At 30.0% G+C, this 23,346-nt stretch overlaps 2 protein-coding genes across 2 annotated transcripts; both read right to left on the bottom strand.

Annotated features, from left to right (window-relative positions):
• Positions 1 to 672: 672 nt before the first annotated feature.
• LOC108731452 (elongation of very long chain fatty acids protein AAEL008004) lies at positions 673 to 5,731 on the bottom strand. The gene is made up of 7 exons (XM_018461797.1): positions 5,650 to 5,731; positions 4,329 to 4,377; positions 2,894 to 3,084; positions 2,669 to 2,749; positions 2,314 to 2,476; positions 1,734 to 1,873; positions 673 to 900 (listed from the first exon to the last, which is right to left on the bottom strand). Exons 1-7 carry the CDS (start codon positions 5,722 to 5,724, stop codon positions 736 to 738), a joined length of 864 nt encoding a protein of 287 aa, XP_018317299.1. The 5' UTR covers positions 5,725 to 5,731; the 3' UTR covers positions 673 to 735.
• A 5,642-nt stretch (positions 5,732 to 11,373) lies between these two features.
• Uxt (Uxt prefoldin-like subunit) lies at positions 11,374 to 12,977 on the bottom strand. The gene is made up of 2 exons (XM_018461789.1): positions 12,866 to 12,977; positions 11,374 to 11,847 (listed from the first exon to the last, which is right to left on the bottom strand). Exon 2 carries the CDS (start codon positions 11,826 to 11,828, stop codon positions 11,391 to 11,393), a length of 438 nt encoding a protein of 145 aa, XP_018317291.1. The 5' UTR covers positions 11,829 to 11,847; positions 12,866 to 12,977; the 3' UTR covers positions 11,374 to 11,390.
• Between the last annotated feature and the right edge of the window lie 10,369 nt (positions 12,978 to 23,346).

The following is a 23,346-nucleotide window of genomic DNA, read 5'->3' as shown; positions in this document are numbered from 1 at the left end:
ACGTACAGCGTAACGTATCTCATCTCATAGTGACTTGTGTGTGTATATGTTTCTGTATTTCATGCATATCTTTTATAAATCTTTTTCTCCTGAGATCTCGCGAGTAACTTTGGTATTTGATTCTTCTCTCGTGTCTTTGTTGTCTTTTCGATAATCACATTATCGCGTGTAAAAAGTAATAAGAACGATACATAACATTGTTTAGAATTCGGTAATTGATTATTTATTGAATAAAAGTAGGCTCGCAGCTAGCAATGGCATTATGAAAAATTTTGAAGTTTTGTAATATCTGCAGTATGAAATTATATTAAATTATAACAGTATCTTCTTTATAATACTAACGCCCGCGCCGCGCCGCATCGATGAAATCAGTTATTTAGCATGTTGAAAAAATATGATTAATAAGAGAGGTTCTAATATATGTACATATATAATAAATTAATAAATACAAATTTTTACTTTTTTCCTCTTTTTTATACAATTTATGAATTTCCGCATAACTTGTAAAATTTTACTATTTCCAATTTCATTCATCTAGATTAGTGATCATTACAAATTATTGAAAATTTGCATGCATTCTTATTTGGAAACTAACTATAAATTAATCTATACATACAATACAACAGAGAAACTTTATTTGTTTATTCAGATGACAATTATTCAAATCCGCGGATGTAAATGCATTGCTTCAATATCTTCTGGACTAATTATTACATAAAATATTACTTTTAATATTTATTCAATCTTCTTTCGCAAGTACGATTTCCTATAATAATCTAAGAACATATAGAATACGATAACAACTTGAGACATGTAAATGTATGCTAATGGTTTCCGCGTTGGTTCACAAGACGGTAGAAGTGCTTGAAACGTATGGATCACCATAATAGTAAATTGAATCTGAAACGAAGAAAATTATATATGTTGAATTTCAACGTAATAAATGAAAAGACACATGTTTACAATAACCACTTCGCGCATATCTTTTAACGGCTAATTAAAATTTATAAATGTGAAATATTTACACATAAATTTCCTAGATCGAAGTAGTCTAAAAGTATTTAAACGTCTCATTAAGGAATTATTCCGAAGAAAGTAAATAAATATTTTCACGACACCGTGTAAAAGTAGTAAGGACACATAATATTCACATATAGTGCACGCTTGACGGGTTCGATATATTGCATGCAAAAAAGCACACGCCATTTTGCCCTTCCTCGTCCAACCTGACTGGAATTTTAGAGCGCAAAAGCTCCGCGCGAAATTAAACAACCACGTAACCCGATAAATCGTTCCGTCGATATCGCTGGAAATAAAAATTCTCTGGTAACGGATTATTTAATTAAAAACGGTACTGCGAGCCTTCGTCCACCCGTCTCCCTGCCCCTCGCTGTTACGCTCAAATGCAAACCGAATTGAGATTCGACGAGAACACATGTGATTCTGCAAGCAGCGCTTACGGAACTTTTCAATCCCTCGTGAAAAGCCAGTTATCGAGTTACAGGAGCGCTGTAACCACAATGAAGTCCGCGTATATATGAACATATCACGCGAAACGCGCTATTCCATATGCCCGTATGAATCCGGTATAGGAACGCTATGCTTTTCAAAACTTATCGAATCGAATGTGGAAACCTTATTATCTTGAAACAGCGATGGCTAAAAATTAGTTGGAACAACGTACAATACAATATCGTATAACAAACGTAAATTGATGTAAAATAACTACATACCAGTTGCAAACGAGTCACATATTTTTTCCAAGGAGCTACTATCTTCTGCATTTTTGGTCCCAAACAGGCACAAAGATAATATATATACATAATTACATGTACTACGCAATTGGGCATCATTATAAAGGTCCACATGCCACCTGTAGATAAAATATGAAAGTGGATCATTATATAATTAGAATTAGATCAATATATATTCTGTAAAAGTGAATTAACGTGTATTATCACTGACTTCTGCTACACTTCTAACTGTAATATCAGCGAATATTTACTGTTTTTCAGTAATAATACACTGATTCATTTTTAGAAGTTATGGTATTATATATTTCTACAGATTGAATCTGCAGAAAATCAATAACCTCTAAAAGTGAATCAGTGTATTTATTACTGAAAAACAGTAAATATTCGCTGATGATTACATCAGTTATAAGTGTAGCACTGAAGTCAGTAATAATACACTGATTCACTTTTAGAGAGTACGTGTAATACTCTCAATATCTTTTTCGATCGAAACGTTTGAATTCCATAATTCACTAAATTTCCTTCTAAAATCATTACAATTTTGCTTTCTAATGCATACCAGGTGCATATTTACAGGTAATCCATGCCAAAAAGATTGTCACTGTGTGATGATATACGTGAAGAAATGAAATTTGATTATATTTTTTTCTGAAAATAAAAATCACAGTATCTGCAAGCTCAGTGATTTTTAGAATTAAAACCCACCATACCCATCGAGCCATCTGTAAATAATAAAACTTTATTATCTCGGATGTTTCTATATTAAAAAGACTCTTCTATTGATTAATTTTCAATTAAATTATGGTATACTCATATTAAATTATGGAAGGTTTTGTTTAAATAATTTTTTAACGTAGTCAGAATGAACGATGATATAAAATTTAATTTTAACATAAATTTTAATAGTTACTTACGCTGAGCGACATAGAATCATCTGAAATTACAAAAGGTTCACATCCCATAGATAGATGTGTTGTATAGCCAGATGTAAGTAACTAGAAAACGGATAAGAAATTATAGTTTAGATTTAAAAATATTAATAGAGAAATATAAATAGAGAAAATATAAAATATTTATAACTAAAAAATCTTTTATCGCACGTATATTAAATTATTTATTTATTTATTACGTATACTTACGCCATAGAAAATAATAGCGCTTGCAGTTGCAACAAAAATGTTATAACATATCATAGTCTTGATAAGCGCATAAGATTTTCTTTTTTTCATATAAAGTGGTCCAAGATAAAGCACAAAAGATAAATAAGCGAGTGAAATCAATATTATACCAAACGGATTTGACATCAAAGGCCAATCAGAAACTCTAGGATCTGAAAATTGAAGAAACAATTTAAACATTTGACTATTAAATACTCATCATAATAATATATTTAAGGAGGTTCGCCTGTTAGTCGAAAATCAACTTAGAGTCTTAATTTTTTTATATGATGTAGATAAATATATACTGTACACAAATAATCTCACAATTCGAGCAATATTGATGACATAGTTTTTAAGTTTTCTTGTAATGTTATTCTGAAGTTGACTATTTTAAACATATCGCCTTATGGGAGGCGGTCGTTCCGAAGTAAATAATCACCGATTAATATGCACTTAGTCAACTTAGGACTTTGAAAAACTAGCATTTGACAGATGAAATATCAACAATTGTGTACAAAAAAGAAAAATCGGACTTTATCGTATGGATTTAAAATTTTATTGTCACAAAGTTTACCTTTACCTCACGGATCGCATTAGTAGTAACAGACTTGGCAACGCCGCAGTACACAGCTGATACGAAGCTAACTTCATATAACCTAGAATCGATCTCGGTGTGAAACAGAATATGAAAATAATACAAAATCGGCCTTTATACCGATTCTGAATTTCTCCCTTATCATTCGCCATAGCCGGTCATTGCCTGTCACATCGTGAAGTGCAACGCAGTGCAACGTTGGCGAAATATATACTCGACCTCCCGAGTCGTTGACAATTGGTGCGTTCGGGGAGACGCTATTAGCATTACTTCTGTCATTCTATCTTCGTTGTTTATTAGACGTAAAACAAGGATAGAATGACAGACATAGCGCTAATAGCGTCTCCCCGAACGCACCTAATTTCATACATTTGTTAATATATTCTATACACTAATAATTTACTAAGAATATAGCACATAAATAGTATCCACAATTCATTACACCAATATTGCATATGATACGGAATCGCTGTAATGATAATTTATTTCAGTCGCATTTTTGACTCCAAAGTAATAGGCGAACCTCCTTAAGTTTGTGAAAAAGATTGTAACGTCGCAACTCGTAAAAAAAGTACGAAAAATTAATAATTGCTATATAAAGAAAAGGATTAAAGGTTATATCATTTAATAGAAACATCTTTTCGACATACGTAATTAAATAATTTTTGTTTATGATTATATTATTATACTATTGATTATAATATATTATGCTATATTAGTATTTCTGTATTTTTATATACACATTATTTATACCTAATATATACAATCTTTTCCATAAATATAAAATTCAACTAAGTACTTCTTTATCTGTCTATTTACCCGAAATTTCGTCGATAAGATAATGATAAATATCCATAATTCCCATATCCTGGAAAATAAAGTCAATAAAAAGAAGATAAAGCGATTATATTGTTCACATTAACATTAAACAAATCTAAGAAAAATTTAATAGCCAATAAACATGTAGAAATGATATAGTAACAATAAAGGTATGTTACATTATGGATGAAATTATAAAGTGATATCGCATGTGTATGTGATGGAGGGAATAAGTGAAACTCTCGTAATCATTGAACTTCTGTCACGCGGTTGATTGCTAATATCGATTAAACGTAGTGTCGGGTCAGCATTTTACTGAAATATCTACGTAGATAGAGTTAATATTTTGAGTAAAGTAGAGAGATATTTCAAACAGAGAAACATGACAATTTATTAGTAAACACTAGTTTAGAGGATAAAAAATTATTTTTTGCGCTTGTTAATTTTAGAGATTTAATCCGATCCTCTATATTTATAAAAGCAAGCATCGCTTATATAATCCTCTAAAAATTAATTGCTGTTAACACTTTGACATAAATCTATATTTTTTTATCGTTTTATTTAATATCGCGACAGCATATAGCAACAAATAACAATACAATTTTGATGTGTATGAACAATAACGTTTTTAGACATATTGTTTCATTTAATCGCGACAGTATATAGTAACAATACAATTTTGATTCGTACAATCGATAACGTTTCTAGACATATCTATTAACCCTTCACCGGCATCACGAAATTTTCGATCATGGCTTGCAGTTTGAGCTATTACTATTTTTTTTATTGTTTCTATATAAAAATCTGAAAAAATTCTTGTATACTTGTGAAACTTTTAACATTAAGTTTTTACTGTAATAGAAGTTGGATTTTAATTTATTAATTATTTACATTTTGAAATCGGAGTTTGAAAGAACGTGATATAGGTTAAAAATTCATAACTTTTATGAGTAAATGAAAAGAAATGCTTTTAGGCTACAGTACTGAAGGATATGCACTTAAAAAAAACAAATGTTGGTTTCAAAAAGTTGAATTATTTGAGAACATGAAAATGAAAACTTTTATGAGTTAAAAAACGCAGAAGTTTCTTCCATATTACAAAAATTTATTAACATAACACTTTTTAATGTTAATATAAAAAATCTGTAAAGTGCAAAAATATATTTATAAAAAAATATATATTCATTGGCATCAGTAAAAAAATAATAACAAATGTAGAAAAATTAATTTTAAAGCAAAATTTCTATAAACTGTTGAAATTATCATAAAAAAACTTGTAAAATACGAAAAAGAACAAAAAGTTTTTGAAATAAATACTTACGTGGATTGCACTTTGAATCATTGAGGGTATAGACACGACTTTTATTCGTCCTTGTAACGAAGCAAATAACTGCATTGGTGACCCTGTATACACATACGATGTCGTTATCATCAAGTTTTTTTAGGATGCGATAGCGAGCTCCGCCATCTGTCTATTTTCTTAAAAAGTTAACAATCAAAATATCGACTGTGCCTTAAAAATTTCACGTTCGAGGGTTAAATATGAATATTTTATATTATCAAGCAGAATTTTAAATATACTTTTATATTGCCACATTATAATATGTATAATAATAATATTTTAGCGTATTTGAGGCTGCGAATAAATGATCCTTAACAGCACATTGAGATACTGAGAATAATCTGAGATTATCGCAAAAATATAATTGCGATAATCTCAGAACAATCTCAAACGTACTGCGATTGACGAGATACGTTCTGCGAATAATCTAATGTCCGCAGTACACCATCTCCCACAGAATTTCTCCACGAATATCTGTAGCTTCAGAGTAGTATCCGGATATAATAAAAACGGGAAGGTTACAGTCAATAGCTACGTTCAGTAGAAAAAGCAGCTAATTTGCAACTGTTGTAAAATTCTTTAACATGATTAGTCTTGCTCTTAGTTCCTCACTGGATCTAAATGTATAAACCAATCATATTCAAAAATTTTATAGTTGGAAAACTGTTTTTTTTTTTGCTGAACTGAACGCAGCTAATCACTTATACGCATACATATACGCAACCAGGCGCGCGCGCGCTCACGTGTCGCATAGGATAGGATGGGTTAGATTAGGTTATTAATTTTTTATTAATTGATTTTTACTGCAATTTTTATTATGAAAGCACGCACCGAGGCAATCACAGATATACGAATCGTTGCTTCTCGAACGAATACTCCGGTATTATATACAGAGTGTACAATGTGCGAATTCTCAGGGTGACTTCTGGATATAACCTGCACTAACTTGACAAGGATTATGTTTAGGAATCACTCTAGCTATTGCCGTGGATACGCAATGTTGCACACTCTGTATATCATACCGGGATTCGTCCAGGAAACTCAACGACTTATGTATAGGGTAAAACTTGGAGTAAAAGCACTAGATGTGGATCAGGCACTAGTTCCGGATTACTTTTTATATTTAAATAATTATAGTATTTTTCATTAAATGGTACATATCACAAGATTCTTTAGCATTTGTTTTATCTCTTTTAAGGGGATGCTGGAGTGACCAAATTATCACATTACAGTCGTATAAAAATCTTCGAATTGACTGAACGGAATAAGAAATCAGGATCCTTTTACTGGATTAAAGTAGACGCAAAATTAAGAGGTAGTGCAGTGGACCTTGTACTAAAATCGAAAAAAAGTTAAAAAATTTTTTAACATTCTTTCGATTTTAGAATAAAATTCACTGCACCACATTTTAATTTTGTGTCTATTTTAATCCTATAAAAGGATTTTTTATTCCGTTCAGTCAATTCGAAGATTTTTATACGACTGTAATGTGATAAGTTTGGTCACTCCAGCATCCCCTTAAGTCTCAATTAAATTTAATTTATTAAGAACAGCGCTACACATTTTATTGATGTCGTCAACTAATTAAATATGCGAGGTTAACTAACGTATGTATATCTTTACAAATTCATTCAAAGTATAATATCATAAGAATTATATTATGGATTTTATAGTAGGTAATAAATAACATTAGATTTCATGGCAAAAATCAACGTTATACTTATAAGGGAACCTCTCGAGGTGTCAAATTCTGATTTTAATGAAACTTTGTGAACTTGTAGCTTACATAAAGAGATGAATTTCACATAAAGAGTGATTTCACCCCTTCAAACCGTTTTTTAGTCGCAACTGATATTTTCTAAATTCATCTCTTTATGTAAGCTACAAGTTCACAAAGTTTCATTAAAATCAGAATTTGAGAGGTTCCCTTGTCAGTTGAGATTAAATGTGTCCGCGGATGTTGCTTAATCGCTTTAAGCTTCGCCGCGTCGTGGTGATGTAATAATCGGAACAATACATATATTATAAACACCTTTTGTTTGTATTAAAATCTAAAGTTATGGAATATAATAAGTATAGGTAATGATGTGAAATTGAAAAATCATTCTTCTGAAAGTTAAAACTTTATATATTAATTATGATTAATGGAAAAAGGGATGAACACTTATTAAAAACTGAGTATTACAGCATATAAGTAAGATACACACCTTTGGAGAAAGATTTGGCAATCTCTTCTTACATTGTGACTTTAATTTGTACATGTCTATCGACATTTAAGAAATCAACTCTTGTGTGAGTAATATTGATGTTAACAACCGCTCGTGTTGGTAACCTACTGCGCTTTGCGTTCATCTGCAGGCCAAGAACCCCTAACGTCGGCTTAGATCGCAGGGTTGTAATTGATGAACAAAATGCCCCGTGAAGAATTCATCGTCAAATATCGCTAAAATGTACATCAAATAAAAAAGAACGATATAATAAAATCAATATAAATCACGTATTTTTTTTTATATATCATTAAAATATTAAACATATGTACAATTTTACAATTCATCTACCGTTTCTTATTTTATATATAGGATCATTTTAACGTTAACATATAAATAAAAAAGAAGTTTATTATGAGCACAATTTTATCTTTTCTTTTAATTTTATGTATTTGTTTTGTTATTTATTATATAATAATTCATGTTTTAATAACATCTTCTATATTATATATATATATATTTAAATAACTACATTAGCATAATAAATTCTAAGACTACGTATTTTATATTAGATTGATCGATAATAATAATATCGAAAAAAATATTTCACGTGTAAAAGTTGATTTGATGGATGCAAGTATACAGCCATGGTGGCAAATTATATTCTAGTATGGATGTATGGCTTCTTAGTTATTTAAATGTGGATTAGTCGACTTCATATTTGTCTTGATATTACGATTCGAGTTGAGAAAATAGTCACGAATTGACCTCTTCTTAGTATTAGAAATTTATTGCTCCACCTCCTTTAATCAGATTATCCAACTAAGCTCTATAAAGCTAGCAAGACCAAATTAGCAGAATCAAATCGGACCTATCAGAATTTTTAGTACTCATTTTGTACTAAATTGTACTATTAATGATAATTTTGTACCGTGTGCCATTTCGAAAAAAATCGTGGCGCTGATAACTTACTATTAAGCTGGCAGGACCAAAATAAAAGAAAAACAGAAAAATAATATCAGAAATCAATAGGATTGAATTTGTACAATTTTGTACTACCCCAAACAATTCTATTATGTGTCATTTCTAAGAAAACAGTGATGCTGCTAGTTTAATATTTAAGCTGGCAGGATCATAAAAAAAAATAACACAGGACAAAATTTAACATAACTGAATTTGTATTGATTTGTATCTATCATTGAAAGTAAATTAATATTTTACACATTTTCTCCTTAAAATGACTATTAGTATATACTTAAAATCTGAGGCATTATCACGTCAAACCAGGCACCTTTGAAACATTGTCATTTTATTTTTTTTTTTAATTTGCTAACATATTCTACAGATAAAAACATGAGACACGTGTTTTACGAATTAAGATTTTTTTGTGAAGTTATTCACGCTTGTAAGTTGCAGAAATTCATAAAAAAATGTCGCTCATGCAAACATTTAAATTATTATATCGTCGGAACCATTAGTCATACCAAAAAAAAAGACAAGAGACCGATTAAAGATCTTCAATTGTTCTATGGATGGGTTATTTTTAATTTATCATTTCCATATAAATAAATCATTTTCTATTTGTTTACAATTTTTATTTATTTGTTTAAAATTTTTTAATTGATGATGAAAAATATTCATAAAAACACAAATGGAAAAATATTTATTTATTATATGAAAATGATAAATTAAAAATAAGCCATCTATAGAACTTAAGATCTTTAAAATCAAATTTTATATAAATACGTGTTTCTTAGATTTTCGTGTTTAACAACATATTTCATGGAGAATCAAATCGGTTCTGGACAGTTGTGAAACTTCCCTTGTCAATAGTGTTTGTTCAAGTACGCTGAATCCCTCTTCACGCTTATTTTCAATCTACAAGCTATAAAACTTTTATATCAAGCAAATATTAACCTCAGGTAACGTGACAGAAAAAGTGAATTTTTTTCCGATTTTCTTGTGAAATCGTGTTTTCCGGGATTTCTTTTTATGCGTTTTTTAATTCTGTAAAAAAATTTTTGCAATCCGTGAAGCCAATTCAAAGATTTCTCCTAAAACGTAATCATGGTAAAACAGAATGACTTTAGCATCCTCTTAATCATTAAATTACTTTTTTTTAATGATACTTTACTTTTTCGGTTTCAGAGTTACTATTAATTTAAATAAGAAAGATAAGAACATCTAAATAAGTACATGTACATAAATAATTTAAATAGAATATATAAACATTTTAATATATATACATTATAAAAAAATATTTGAGACTTTTCGTTGATGCCATCTATCTATTTCAAGAACAACATTATTAAAAATTTATCGATAAAACATTTACTATCAATATCATTACTAAAAACATATTTTATCATTTATAGCATAAAATTATTTATCAACAAATAAAACGCAATTATTTTTTATGTAACATTATATATTTACCTTACTATTGTAGATATTATCTACTGATGATAGAACCTTATTTACCGGTAGAAGTTTATATAGGGCTTATATAGAAAGTTTTAATAACTTTTCTTACTTATCTAATCAACTAATCAAAAATATAGATTATGAAATAATTTATCATATTATAAGAGTATAACGCGTCTTTAGTCTTATTATGATAATGTAACCTTTGGCATTTATATTTAAACAAAAAATAACATACAACACATCAATTATTAAATTATGGATTTTTTATTATGCAAAAAGAATTAAAAATTTGTATTGATAATTACAATTAAGATATACATTAATATTATAAATGTACAAAATATAAAAATAACTTATAATTAAAGAAATAGTTTTTATAATATTACATATATCAGCAATTCAGTTTAGAAATTTTTATCCAAAATACTATTAACACCATCTTCAAGAAGAGATCTCTAAATCTCTTGCTTTAAGATCTCGAAGAGTTAATAAATGACTACATTGTGTGTGAACATTCTTTATACCCAATAGGGGTGAATAACATATGCATAAGAGTATACTGGTAAACACTTGAAATTATGTAAGCCTTTAACTTGTAGACAGTATAGCTCAGAGACAGTTTAAGTCATAAAGTACAAAATGCACATATGAAGAGAGAATAGGGAAAAATTGCTTGGGAAGGCTACTTTCATACATATTTCCATAAGTGGCTGCATCTAAAATTTGATAGAGGTAACAGAAGGAGCACTTTTGAAACGTATCATCTTATTTTGGTTAAGGATGTATTAAAAATACGTTAGACGAATTACATGAAATACTATTTTATCAATTATTTTAATTATCGCTATCTTTAACATAAATGTGTCTTAAGATTATAGTTTTAGAAAAGTAGAACAAAAAAAGTTTGAAAATAATGCATAGAACTATCGTTTTATGAGTTTATTGAGAAATATATAAAAATGAATTATATACAGCTACCACATATATACACCTCAATATGCAGAGCATTTCTGTTTTATAAACAAAATAAAGCTATATTTTTAAAAAATATTCTTACATTAAATCGTTTTTTGTTACAGCAATATTTCAAATGTCTCTCATTCCTTGCAAATCTCTAATAGCAATAAGAATTAACTTAATATGGGCGTTGGTTCTTGCAACTGCTTTCCGTAAATTCGCTATTTGTTGCTCAAGTAACTTGATCCGTATATTTATAACGATTAAAGCTTCGTCTAAAGTGAATTCAATATAATGTCCTAAACCAACATCCAATATGATCTTGGAAGCATCTGGAACATGTGCTTGAATAAAGAAATTATTTCCAATATCGACTTTAGTTTTGAAACCGATTTTTTCAGCGTTTGTATTTTGAAACGTCGTTATCACCGATTTCAATTGTAAAAATTCGGTGACGTCAGCATTTTTAGTGTCAAGCTTTTCGGCCAGTTTTGCAAGATCAGCTTTCAGCACGTCGTTTATGAAGGTCTCAAATTGTAAGATCTTCTGTTGAATTTGTGGATCCATAATTAATTAAGCTCTTGTACTACAAAATACGAAAAATGAGATTAGTTTACACATACACACATACACACACACATATATATATATATATACTAGAGGCAATCAAATATAAAACATAGTGGATGAAAAATTCAGACATTAAAATCGACTAACATATCAATAATCACTTAGTTAGCAAGGCACTTCTTCCATTATGAAATCAGACAACGAATACTTTGTGTATAAAATTCTTTGGGAATTGAACCCACTGTAAACAGTCTCCTGTACTGCTATGTTCGATGGAAATTTCCTACCTTTCAGATTTTTCTTCAGTCTCCAAAGGTATGAAAATCACATAGCAATTAGTCTGGGCTACAGACAGGATGCTCCAGTATTTTCCCACCAAAATTGTGCCATGTAATTTGCACATCTCTAGAGATCTGTACTCTGATTTTGTAATTTTTAACAACAGCGTCGATATCATTATATTGTAATTACATAGATAGTATACATAGTAAAAAAGCTGGGCAACAATAACATAACGATACTGAACTGTCGTTAAAAGTTATAGAGTAAGGATACTGAAGAAGAATCTGAAAGGTAGAAAATTTCTGTTAGACACAGCAGTACAGGAGGTTGTTTACAAGTGGGTTTGATTTCAGTAGCCTAAGGAATTTTCTGAATAGGGCATCCATCGTTTGGTTTCACAATGGAAAAAGTGCCTTATCAACTATGATAATTATTAACAAGTCAGTTGATTCCAATGTCAGAATTTCTGCTACATTTCATTTGACTGCTCCTAGTATGTATAAAGAATAGCTTGTTTATAGATAGATTTAAATAATATAGTGTTCGGAACGCGCAAATATTCATGCGGTATACAATCGTGTAAAGTAAGGAATGAGGAAAACAAAGTATAAAAAAATAATATGTAAAATATATTGAACAAAAAGAACGTCATCAAACATAACTCGCTAGAAGAATAGGTTATGTCACATCTAACAATTATGCACACGTTTTGTTTACATTTTGTTTTGTATGATGATAACAATGTCACTCACATTATCGGATTTAGATTAAAATGTGTGCCAGAATCAAAGAAAATCGAAATTCTTTTAGTAAACACAATGGCATTTTTACATTATGTTGTGATAGCTGAGTGACCACACATGCGTCGCATTATGCGACATTTTGATCTAGCGGAATCATCAATAAACAGCACGATCAGTGATGGTGAAGCAACAGCTGCTAAGGAAGTTTCCGATCAGATTCTAATCCGTCAATATTTTTTTTGATAAAAAAATACTTTTTTAAAAATCATTAATTCTTGTTGTATTTATTTTTCTACTTTCAATTATTCATTTCATATATCAATAATTTTTTATACTATTAATGCATATAGTTTAAAAATGCATCAATATTAAACAAAATTTATTCTTAATTTAGTATTTTTAATTAAGTACGTATTTGTTTTTAACTAACTGCTTTGATATAAATAGTAATTCTTTTACGATAAAATTTATGTTATAAACATTGTAATAATATGACAAATTCATGTATCAAATTATTAATATGTATAAAAGTTACGTATTTGTTTATATTTAGTGTTAATTAGATGTTTTTAACTTTAATTTTAATTTTTGATAAAAATATTTTTAATAAGTTTTGAGAAAATCATTTATAAGTAATGTTAGAATCTGCATCTCAGTTTTGAATTTTATATAAAAATGTAAGGTAGTTATAAGATCATTTAATGTCCACCTTGCTGTAGATCATATTCCTCATTTTTTTCCGATAACTTCGACATGACAACGTCGGCAATATATCGTTGGAAGTCTTTTGCATAATTTTATAGGATGCTGCTCGATTATATAGTACATGCACAGCGTACCTGTGCACCTGGATTGGAAGGTATACCTACGTATAATAAGCGGATTCTTACAACAACCACACACAATGTTATGAGTTACATTCTGCATATTTTATATATATATATTATGTGTGTATATGTATATATATATATATATATCTTAAAAGACACCCTCTTATTTCTTAAACTAACTATTGCATTTTATTAAAATTGATAAAAACATACGCTGTTTAAATAATTAAAGAAGTAAAAATTCGTAATTCATAATAAAAAAATTAACATTCACGATGTGTTAAATTTATCTTAGAATTTATAAACAAATGACAAATAGGCAATTGGGAATTAGCACTGTAAACGGCGCGCAGTTTGCTTTGAAAAAACTTTATCTCAAATAAAAAGAATTAACTTGTACATATTTCGGCTAATCTTTTATTAGCCTTCTTCAGCAAAAACAAAATTATTACAGTAAAATGTTATCCATTAGTTACAGTCCAAACCAAAAGAAAAAGAAATAATTACAGTAAATTGTTGTCCGGTCAAAATCATTGTGCGGCGGTAACCATTTCCTCCATTATAGGGTAAACTCTCCAGTTGAAAGACTGGATGGTAGTGAACCACTAGGAATCCTACAATGATGTAACCAACGATTATAATCGTAAAATATAGTCGTAAAATATTTGAATCTTAAAGTTAATAATCGCAATACATCAGTTACCTGTAGTCAATGAATAAAATCATATTGAAATAAAAGAAATGATGATCCATACCACTGTCAAATTATGTTAATAATTAAAACGAAAAAAATTAAGTTCGGTGCGAAATATATAAGGTAGTGTTGAAATTCTACTACAGAATTTATATTTTAAAATACTCTTTGTGTTATTTAATATCACATAATAGCAATAATGTGGCAAATGAGAGTAACGGCGCGATAAGAGTAGAGCGCAAATTTTTAATATATTTGGACTGTGAATGTATTACATATTATTTTGTTATTTGTTCACTCGTAAATTATATTATTTTGACACTAAGAAATGTTGAATATTAATTTCATACAAAATATCCATCATATATCAAATAACAATCATATATCATGTTAAATTAACACTCAAATATGTTAAAAATTTAACATAAAATTTTAATAAAGATATGAGTGGATCGTTTAATACAAATATAAAATTTTTATTGTTTACAAAATTCTTTCAATCGGTAAAATATATTAAATTCTATTTGATAAGTATGTGATAACATATATATGATTATGCGTATATGATAATTATTATAGAACGACATATTATTTATTTCGTTAAATCAATCGCATAACGAGATTTCGACAGTAACAGATAATATAATTCAACATAGAGAAAAGAATGCATAGTACAACGATAAGAAGTGGCTTTGAAATAGATTGAGAAAAATATATATGTAATCGCGTTGAGGACAGTAACATATTTTTAAGAAGCTTTCCGATACATTAATGTAGTAACATTTTTATAACTAATTTGATAAGGTTGCTACAATGAAATCGGAACCTATACCTAATTTTAATAACTAATAAAAAGGTCGTATGTGTGCACAAAGGGAGTGTTTTCTTTCTTGAAAAGTGAAGTATTTTATTTGCCAATGAAATACGATTGCAGAAAAGATAACCATTCATTTATCATTTTCCATAGCAACACGATTTTATTTTTGTCGAACTTTTTTGTGAACATGTTCATTTGGTCGTTTCATTCCTTGTTTTATTCTAACAACTTGGAAAAAAAACATCTCGTGATACGTCTCGCTCACGCTGTTCTACCGTGACTTAGCAAAGTATTTCGAATATTCGTTTTGGGATTACTCGATATAAAGGTCTGTTCTTCTATTTAAGTAAAAAGATCCGTGCAAAAACTTTCATCCACATTTATGCGTAACGGCCGATGGGCCGTCTCGATACGTTGTACTTTGCCTCAATATTATTTATCGTTTCCTTCCATTCTGCGGCAAAACGATCGCCTAGTGTCGGTGACTAGCATTCAATGTCGCGGTACATTCTTGTGGCGAGATTTCTTCAACACCGGCAATATTACGAGTTGCCATTAATTCTTGACTGGCATGATAGGATTTGTATGGGCTCTTACATGACCCTATATTGCTTACATATTTTTATATGCTATCTTTTGCAGTTTTTATCTTTCATAATAAGAGATCCGTTAAATTTTTAAATCAATTTTATTTTTTGATTTAGAGTCTATAGAGTAAAGAAAATATTCTTCTTATAAAGGATACATTGTCACTTAACAGATCGACTATCAAGACTTTTGATGCCAGTTCTCGCTGTGATATTCGCTATGCGAATAAACGATTTTGCTCAATTATTTCACTCGGTTTTATTACATACTTCTGTCCAGCAGAAGATCGGTGCATTTCGCGAACAGCGCTACTAATTGCAGAAGCTACAATGTGACAAAATGTTTACGATGAAATATTATAATGACGTCTAAGCTGTTCATATCCATTCGCTTTATCACCAAAGTAAATTTGCATAGTAGTTTGAGCGCACGAACAATATCGGCGGATTTCTCGGTTAATTAATCTATATACCGAATCTACCGCCAGATAAGAAGACACTATTACTGATGAATCGATATCGCGTCGGAAAGGGCGTTGCACGCATTCTCTCACGGCCGTGGCATTCAGGGCCACGTGCAGGCTTCACGGACTTCGTAACCGGTATTCAAGAAAATACGAACGTTTTCTTTCTCTTGTGGCGTTGACGGCAACATTAAGGACACAACTAGCACTTACTGTTTTATAAGAATTCCGTTTAATTTCTTATCTCTGGCGCGCAGTTCGCGCAAGCATCGAATAGCGTAGGTGTATCGCACCCTTTTACGAGCATTGCACACTAAGATGGCTTGTCAAGACTATCTGACAGCATCCGCGATATAACCTGTGATTTACAGCGCAGATAATATTTTAGTTGTACTTTTATCGATTTCATAAATTACCAATATCTCGCAATTTGCCTTTTAGTAAACTAATTAAATTCGTACTCTCTACTAATTAAAAAATAGTAGAGAGTACACGAATTATTCGGTCTTTAACTCTTCGTATAAAAGGTGATCTCCAGACTGCATAAATGCTCTCTAAATCTCTTAGAATGAAAATTGACCCATTGCAGTCTTTGAAAAAGAGTGAAAATATTTTCAAATAAAGATAGTCCTTAAAAAATCCTTAAAAAAGAGTGACAAATTTTCACTCTTTTGGAGTGAGATTTTATTCTTTTGGAGTGAGATTCCCTCTAAGAAACGAAATCTTAAAAAAGGAGTGAGATTTTTCTTTTCTTTGGAGTGATCAATCTCACTCCAAACGAATAAAATCTCACTCAGAAAGAGTGATGATTTTCCACTCTTTTTCCAGAATGAAAATACTTTCATTCTTTTCCAAAGACTGGCTCAATTTTCAGTCGTTTTCGGAGATTTCACTGAATAATTAAGTACTATACTGTACTGTTCCACCATTCCTAGTGTCACGTCATAGACAAAAGCGATTCATCCGTCGACTATACTGAAAAAAATGCGTGTAATTTTACATGGAAATTACCCGTCTATGACTGGAAAATTATCTAAATTACTTAAATATGATTGGAAATTTACAGGAAATTGTAAATATATTTAGGTAATGTTCCAGTCATGGACATATAATTTCCATATAAAATTACATGCATTTTTTTCTAGAGCTATGTTTCAAATTTACTGTCAGTGCTAAAAAACTATAGTTTACGTTACGTGCATTATATATTTTCAGAGTACTGGTAGTCAATTTTGGAACACGGCTTATATCCGATGTACATGATCATAAATTAATAAATTTCCTTGAAACCATTATTATCAAATGAATCGTAAAAATGTTAATTTAGCGTAATATTTTTCTTTATGTTTAGTACTAGAATTATCCACGTTTTAGAGTCATTCCATTTAGCACCATAACATATTTTGAAGTAGATATATGTTCAGTAAGGAAAAATCTACTGATATCAGAAAAGCTAATCGCCCAAAGTATTTGGTTGATAATACATACCTAAAAATGAAGAGACATTCTTACTTGAGGCATTTTTACAAAGCAATAACCGAATTAAATTCAACAATATTTCTCGATTAGTTTAATGATGTAGCCCATCATTTCTGTAGAAAGATCATTGCCAACCATAAACACCACAGGGAAATTTCATATTTTTTTCGCGTTGAAGGACCATCAGTTCTCTCTCCTTACCTTTCTTCGAGCGAGAGTAACACCGTGCCCGTTCAATTGGTATGTGTGACCTGCGAATGCATGCGATGAATGTGTACACGTGTGATGTGCATTAAGTGGAAACAGTGTGATGCGAGCGCATCGTAACTGAGCGCAAGTTGCGCAGATTCGCATATGAGCCTATAAAAGTCGTCGCAACGTTTAAATACGACCGGGTATAAAAGGGATAAGCGTATTGCTTGTATAGTGCAGAAATACTCCATGGCCGGGATGTTGTAGCGCTTTTATGCGTCTCCGAAAGACGGCTTCGTTCGCATAGCTTTCCCGCGGCGAAACAGCTGAATAGTAGGCATCGTCTCGCCGCACCGATCTCACTGTCCTTTACAGATGACGATCGCAATATTCAGATCGACAGCGCTTAGGATCGGTAAAATTCGCTTTGAAACAGGATCGAGACGAAGATAGACTCGGCAATCATGACGAAGCGCAAAGTAGCGTTAACGATGATGATCCAACATACAATCGAATATCTTTGAATTGATGTTTTGCCTTTTGTTGAACGATTCAACAATTTGTCGAATAGATTTGATAATTTCTGAATATTGAAATACATAAGTTATGTGAGTTTAAGCTAATTCATAAAAATTGAACGCTTGTTTTGTATGTTTAACGAGTCATTTGTAAGTCTCATTTATTAACACTGAATCCTTTGACATTTAAGAAAATAGATAAACTTATCTTGAAATAATATATATGTATATATTTACATTATATAATATATGTAGGCCCGTATTCAGAACGCATTTACAACGATGTTAGCGCGCTAACATACTGTACTTTACATGCATTATAAAATTTCAGAGATAAAAGCGCACTTTTATTGATAAAAGCGCGTTCTAAATACGGGCCGTAATATACATTATTATATTATATATACTTTTAAATTTCTTAATAACAAATAAAAAACAAATAAAAGAAATTTTGGAAACAATATTATGTCACATCTAATTTAAGAATTTAAAATATATACGTATAAAATATGTTGCTTATACAGGGTGTTCAGCGTAACGATCGGTATAATTTTTTAGATACTTCCGACAATTAAAAGAGAAAAGATTGAAAGATGAGTATTCATCTGTTTCATGTAGGCTATAATATGCGATAAAAATTTTTTTAATCAAAAATCAACGTCATTGAATTTTCTAAATAACACCATATAATTTTAATAAATATTCACCTTTCAACCTTTTTTAATTGTTGAAAGTGTCTAAGAATGTATGTTGAACACAACATATATTTATTTTAAATTTACATATAACGTGTATAAAAAACCATATTAGACATAAATTACGTATTTACAATTATGTAATATAGTTTCAAACTTATTAATAAAAGGCTCAGTTATTTCACAAAAGTAGAGTAATTGTAGATATGTAAACACTATATAAAAACGTTCATTCGTTTTATCACATTTTTCTTTCTCGCAATATAATATATGCATAATAAATATTATCAATTTTTATAATAATTTTATTATAAGTATCTAATGTTTTCATTTACAATGATTGAGAGATTTTCTATGATTCCATCAGATACAATGACGAAACTGCACTGACAGTTTGTACCACGTTCAGTTACTGCCGTCGAGATGTTGTGGCAAGATGAAATTTCACCATGCTACTTATTGCCCGTAACGGGTCTCCATCTGCCATCACCACAATTCGTGTCATCGCTGATTCAAATGTAGTCTCTGTTTATAGCAGCGGTGAAGATCTGAGCTTAAACCACAATTGCACGATCCCTGAAGGCTTTCGGCATTGTCAAGAAAAATATAGAAGCAATATTTTAGCTGTAAGAAACTTAACTAATAATGATACTAACACATATCGCTCATTTGCTGCAACAATGACATTACTTAAAAATTGTAATTTTGGAGCTGCTTACAAAAAAAAACAGAAATATAAAGGAGAAAAACAAGGAAGAACATATTTTACTTTACTCTACAATTAGTTATTATAGCAAAATTGTATCTCAGAATTAATATTATACGATTTTAATAATTCATAATATTTAAACTCAGCTTTATTTTTTAAATTGTGTCGTTGTAGTAGCGAATGAACGATATATAATAATATCATTGTAAAACATGTAATATTGGAGATTAAAAATTTTCTGGCTTTTGATATCAGCAAGAAAATATCTATCAAATTATAAAATCTGTCAGATTAGATTACAAAAATTTTATTGTTTTATTTTATTATATATAAAATAATTCATAAATATTATTGAAATAACAAAATTTATCAGAAACAGAAGTGTTAATATGATACAAAGAAATTTAAGTAAGTATAAAACATATATTTGAATTATCTAATAAATGATTTACAACATTTAACAAATTTAACTTTTTAATAAATCTATATATTAATTTTTAAGTTAACTAAATTAAGAATGACATAAGGATAAACTTGTTTGTATCGCTGCAGTGTGTCAAAGATTATATGCTACATGAAACAAAATGTTGATACTTTTATGGTTGTTCTACAATGCGCTCTTTGTTTCCTGTTTTTGCTTTTTTCCTCTTTGTGATCGTTTTATCGACAATTATATTTCTTGATATGTGTTTTTTGTTTCTTCTGAAGTTCGTTAACGTTTATTTCGAGCAACAGAAAACGAAAAACGTGATAAGAGACAAAAAGGCAAGATACAAAAAACACATTGTAGAATAGGCTTTATCTTTTGATATGGATACATTAAGGCTGGGTCCACAACCTTATTTTAAGAGGCCGTAAGCTTTAAGTTGTAAGTGACGATATATTGGCCACTGAATTTATGCTTTTAGGCCGTAAGAATTAGGTTTTGCTCAATTCGCAAGTCTAACGGTTAAAGCCTAATGACTGCGCAAAAACAGTTTAAAGACAGAAATTATTATCACTTAATCTCTTTCGACTTATGACTTAAGGCTTCTTAAAGCAAGGTTGTGGACCTAGCCTTAAATGGACATTTAATATAAAAAAGTATCACATATTCAATGTAATCATTAGTATTTATATTTTACACAAACGTTTCTTACATCTTTACAGAATAATCATTCACTTGCATAAATCATGAAAATTGGATAAAACGATCAATCTTTGTATGTTGTTAATCAGGTCTAAAATCATAAGAATATTAATTATTGTTAATTATTTCATGTATCTATTTATTCACTGTTTATAAGAACTGTATATTGAAAGCAATGAAATAACCATTGCAATTACATATGCGTACGCGCACATCAAAGTTAACTTCCTTGCTGTAATTATAAAGTTTGATACATGACGTACAAATTAAAAGACGCGAACAGCGTGAATTATCAATTAAGCCACTATCAGGTTTTTATTAGATGCAGATTTCCTTAAAATCCGCGTACCTTGTTAAACGAAGAGGGACTAATTCTTACCCGAGAAACGAACGGGATTGAAAAAGAGAACCGTGATCTCATCGTCGTGTTCGGCCGCATAGAATATCGAATTTCCCAGTTCAACAAAGTCTATAGGTTTTGAGTTACGACGGCTTCGTTGACATGTCGAAAATTAACTTAAAAAATTTGATAAGTACAGTTTAATAAATTGCTCTGAAAATCTCTCAATATGAGACACTCTACTAAATTGGAATATGATTATATACAGTATATTACGAGCTATGTAAGAGCAGCTTCATATATCAAAAAAGTATATAATACCCATCTGATTAATGCATTAAGGGTTTACGCTCTTGTTTACAAGGGAGGGCAATTTGCGAATCTACTGCGAGGCAATGAGCCCTATAGGCAGCGGTGCATTCTTTTGCCATATATTCGCAGCCTTCTTACTTCTCTCTTCTTCTCGCCGCGTCTCTTGTTTTATATTTTTTGCTCTGTCCAGGACGCCTGTACCTGAGTTCGACCGACGTTCTCCCGTATTCGTCTTATTAAAATCCTTGCGCCGCGCCTGACAAGTTGTCTTACAGCAATGTCACTGGTTACTCACTCGACAGAGTAGGCAGCTTGCATAAAATTTCTCGAAATAAATCAGATAAGAATCGACTTTCGGACTTGTGATGAGAACCAAAAAGTCCGTTGTAATTTAGCTTATATCGCAATTAGGGGAGAGTGGGCATGAAAGAGATATGTTTTGAAAGAGCCATTTCGTATTGCAACTAATTGAATATAGCCAAAAGTTAAAAAATATTTTCATTTGATAACAGTACTAAAACTACGTCATTCATAAATATTTGACAGTCATCATCAAAATACCTTTTCTAAAAGCTAATCGCAAATAAATGAAAAAGACTTGGAAATTTACGGCCACGCCGTAATGAGAGATGCAAAATTATCATCACAAAAAGTAAGTTTCTTGAGTTAAATTTCCAAGTCTTTTTCATTTATTTGCGATTAGCTTTTAGAAAAGGTATTTTTTTTATCGAATACCATATACATTAACGTAACTAAGAACGTAGTTATAAATTTTTTTATTTATTGTGATTTATCAGATATTCTATGATTAGATTTTTTACATAGTGTTATGAAAGAGCCGGTATTGAAAAAGCCAGTTTTTTTATTGCCTCTTTGCGTGATTTCTTCATTGCATACACAGGAATGTTTTTTTTTTTAATTTTTTTGGAGGAAATTTTCATTTTTTTGCAATACATGTTTTTAATTAAAAATATTGTATTTTCTATTTTTCACACATTTATTAATTTTCTAAAAAGAGAACATTTGTTAAAGAATCACATTTTTATTTGATTTGTGTTAAAGTTTATATAATATATTTAGTATCCGGTTCTTTCAAAACAGGTGATGGCTTCTTCATAACACGTTGTTTTGAAAGAGCTGAATTTCCAATTTATATAAAAATTATATATAAATATATATATATATATATAGGAAGTAACACACTATTATTCTTGTAAAATGGTACAATGAATTTCTAAATACTTAATTGATTTTAATTTTTTTTTTAATTGTTCGCAAATTATTGATACACACTCTAAAAAACTTAGCTTCAATAGTAATTAATATTAGGTATATTAAAAAATCGATTTGCATTTAATTTATTCTACTGCTAATTATGCTGTATTGAAATTAATTTTGCAAAGATAGTCGATTGAAAAATGTGTATTACATACGTACAATACAACAATAATTTTCATCGGATAATTGAAGAGCTGGTAAATGGATGCAAAAATTCAACGCTGTACAGGCAGTGCTGTTTCACATTCATCGCTTTCTTGCACGAATAAACTTTGTAAGTTTCTATCAGTGACTGAGATAATGTAACATGAGGTCTGTTAGAGTGGTTAAATAAGTGCTGCGGCGAAATTGGAGGAGGAAGAGAGAGAAAAGGAGAGGACTAAAATGTAGAGAGAGAGAGAGAGAGAGAAGGGAAGGGAAGGGAAGGGAAGGGAAGGGAAGGGAAG

The sequence above is a fragment of the Mycetomoellerius zeteki genome, unplaced genomic scaffold, assembly GCF_001594055.1.
Source record: "Mycetomoellerius zeteki isolate Tzet28-1 unplaced genomic scaffold, Tzet1.0 scaffold128, whole genome shotgun sequence".
In the NCBI taxonomy this organism is placed as follows: domain Eukaryota; kingdom Metazoa; phylum Arthropoda; class Insecta; order Hymenoptera; family Formicidae; genus Mycetomoellerius; species Mycetomoellerius zeteki.
The sequence above is the reverse complement of the archived record's forward strand: the minus strand, read 5'-3'. Positions and strand labels throughout refer to the sequence as shown.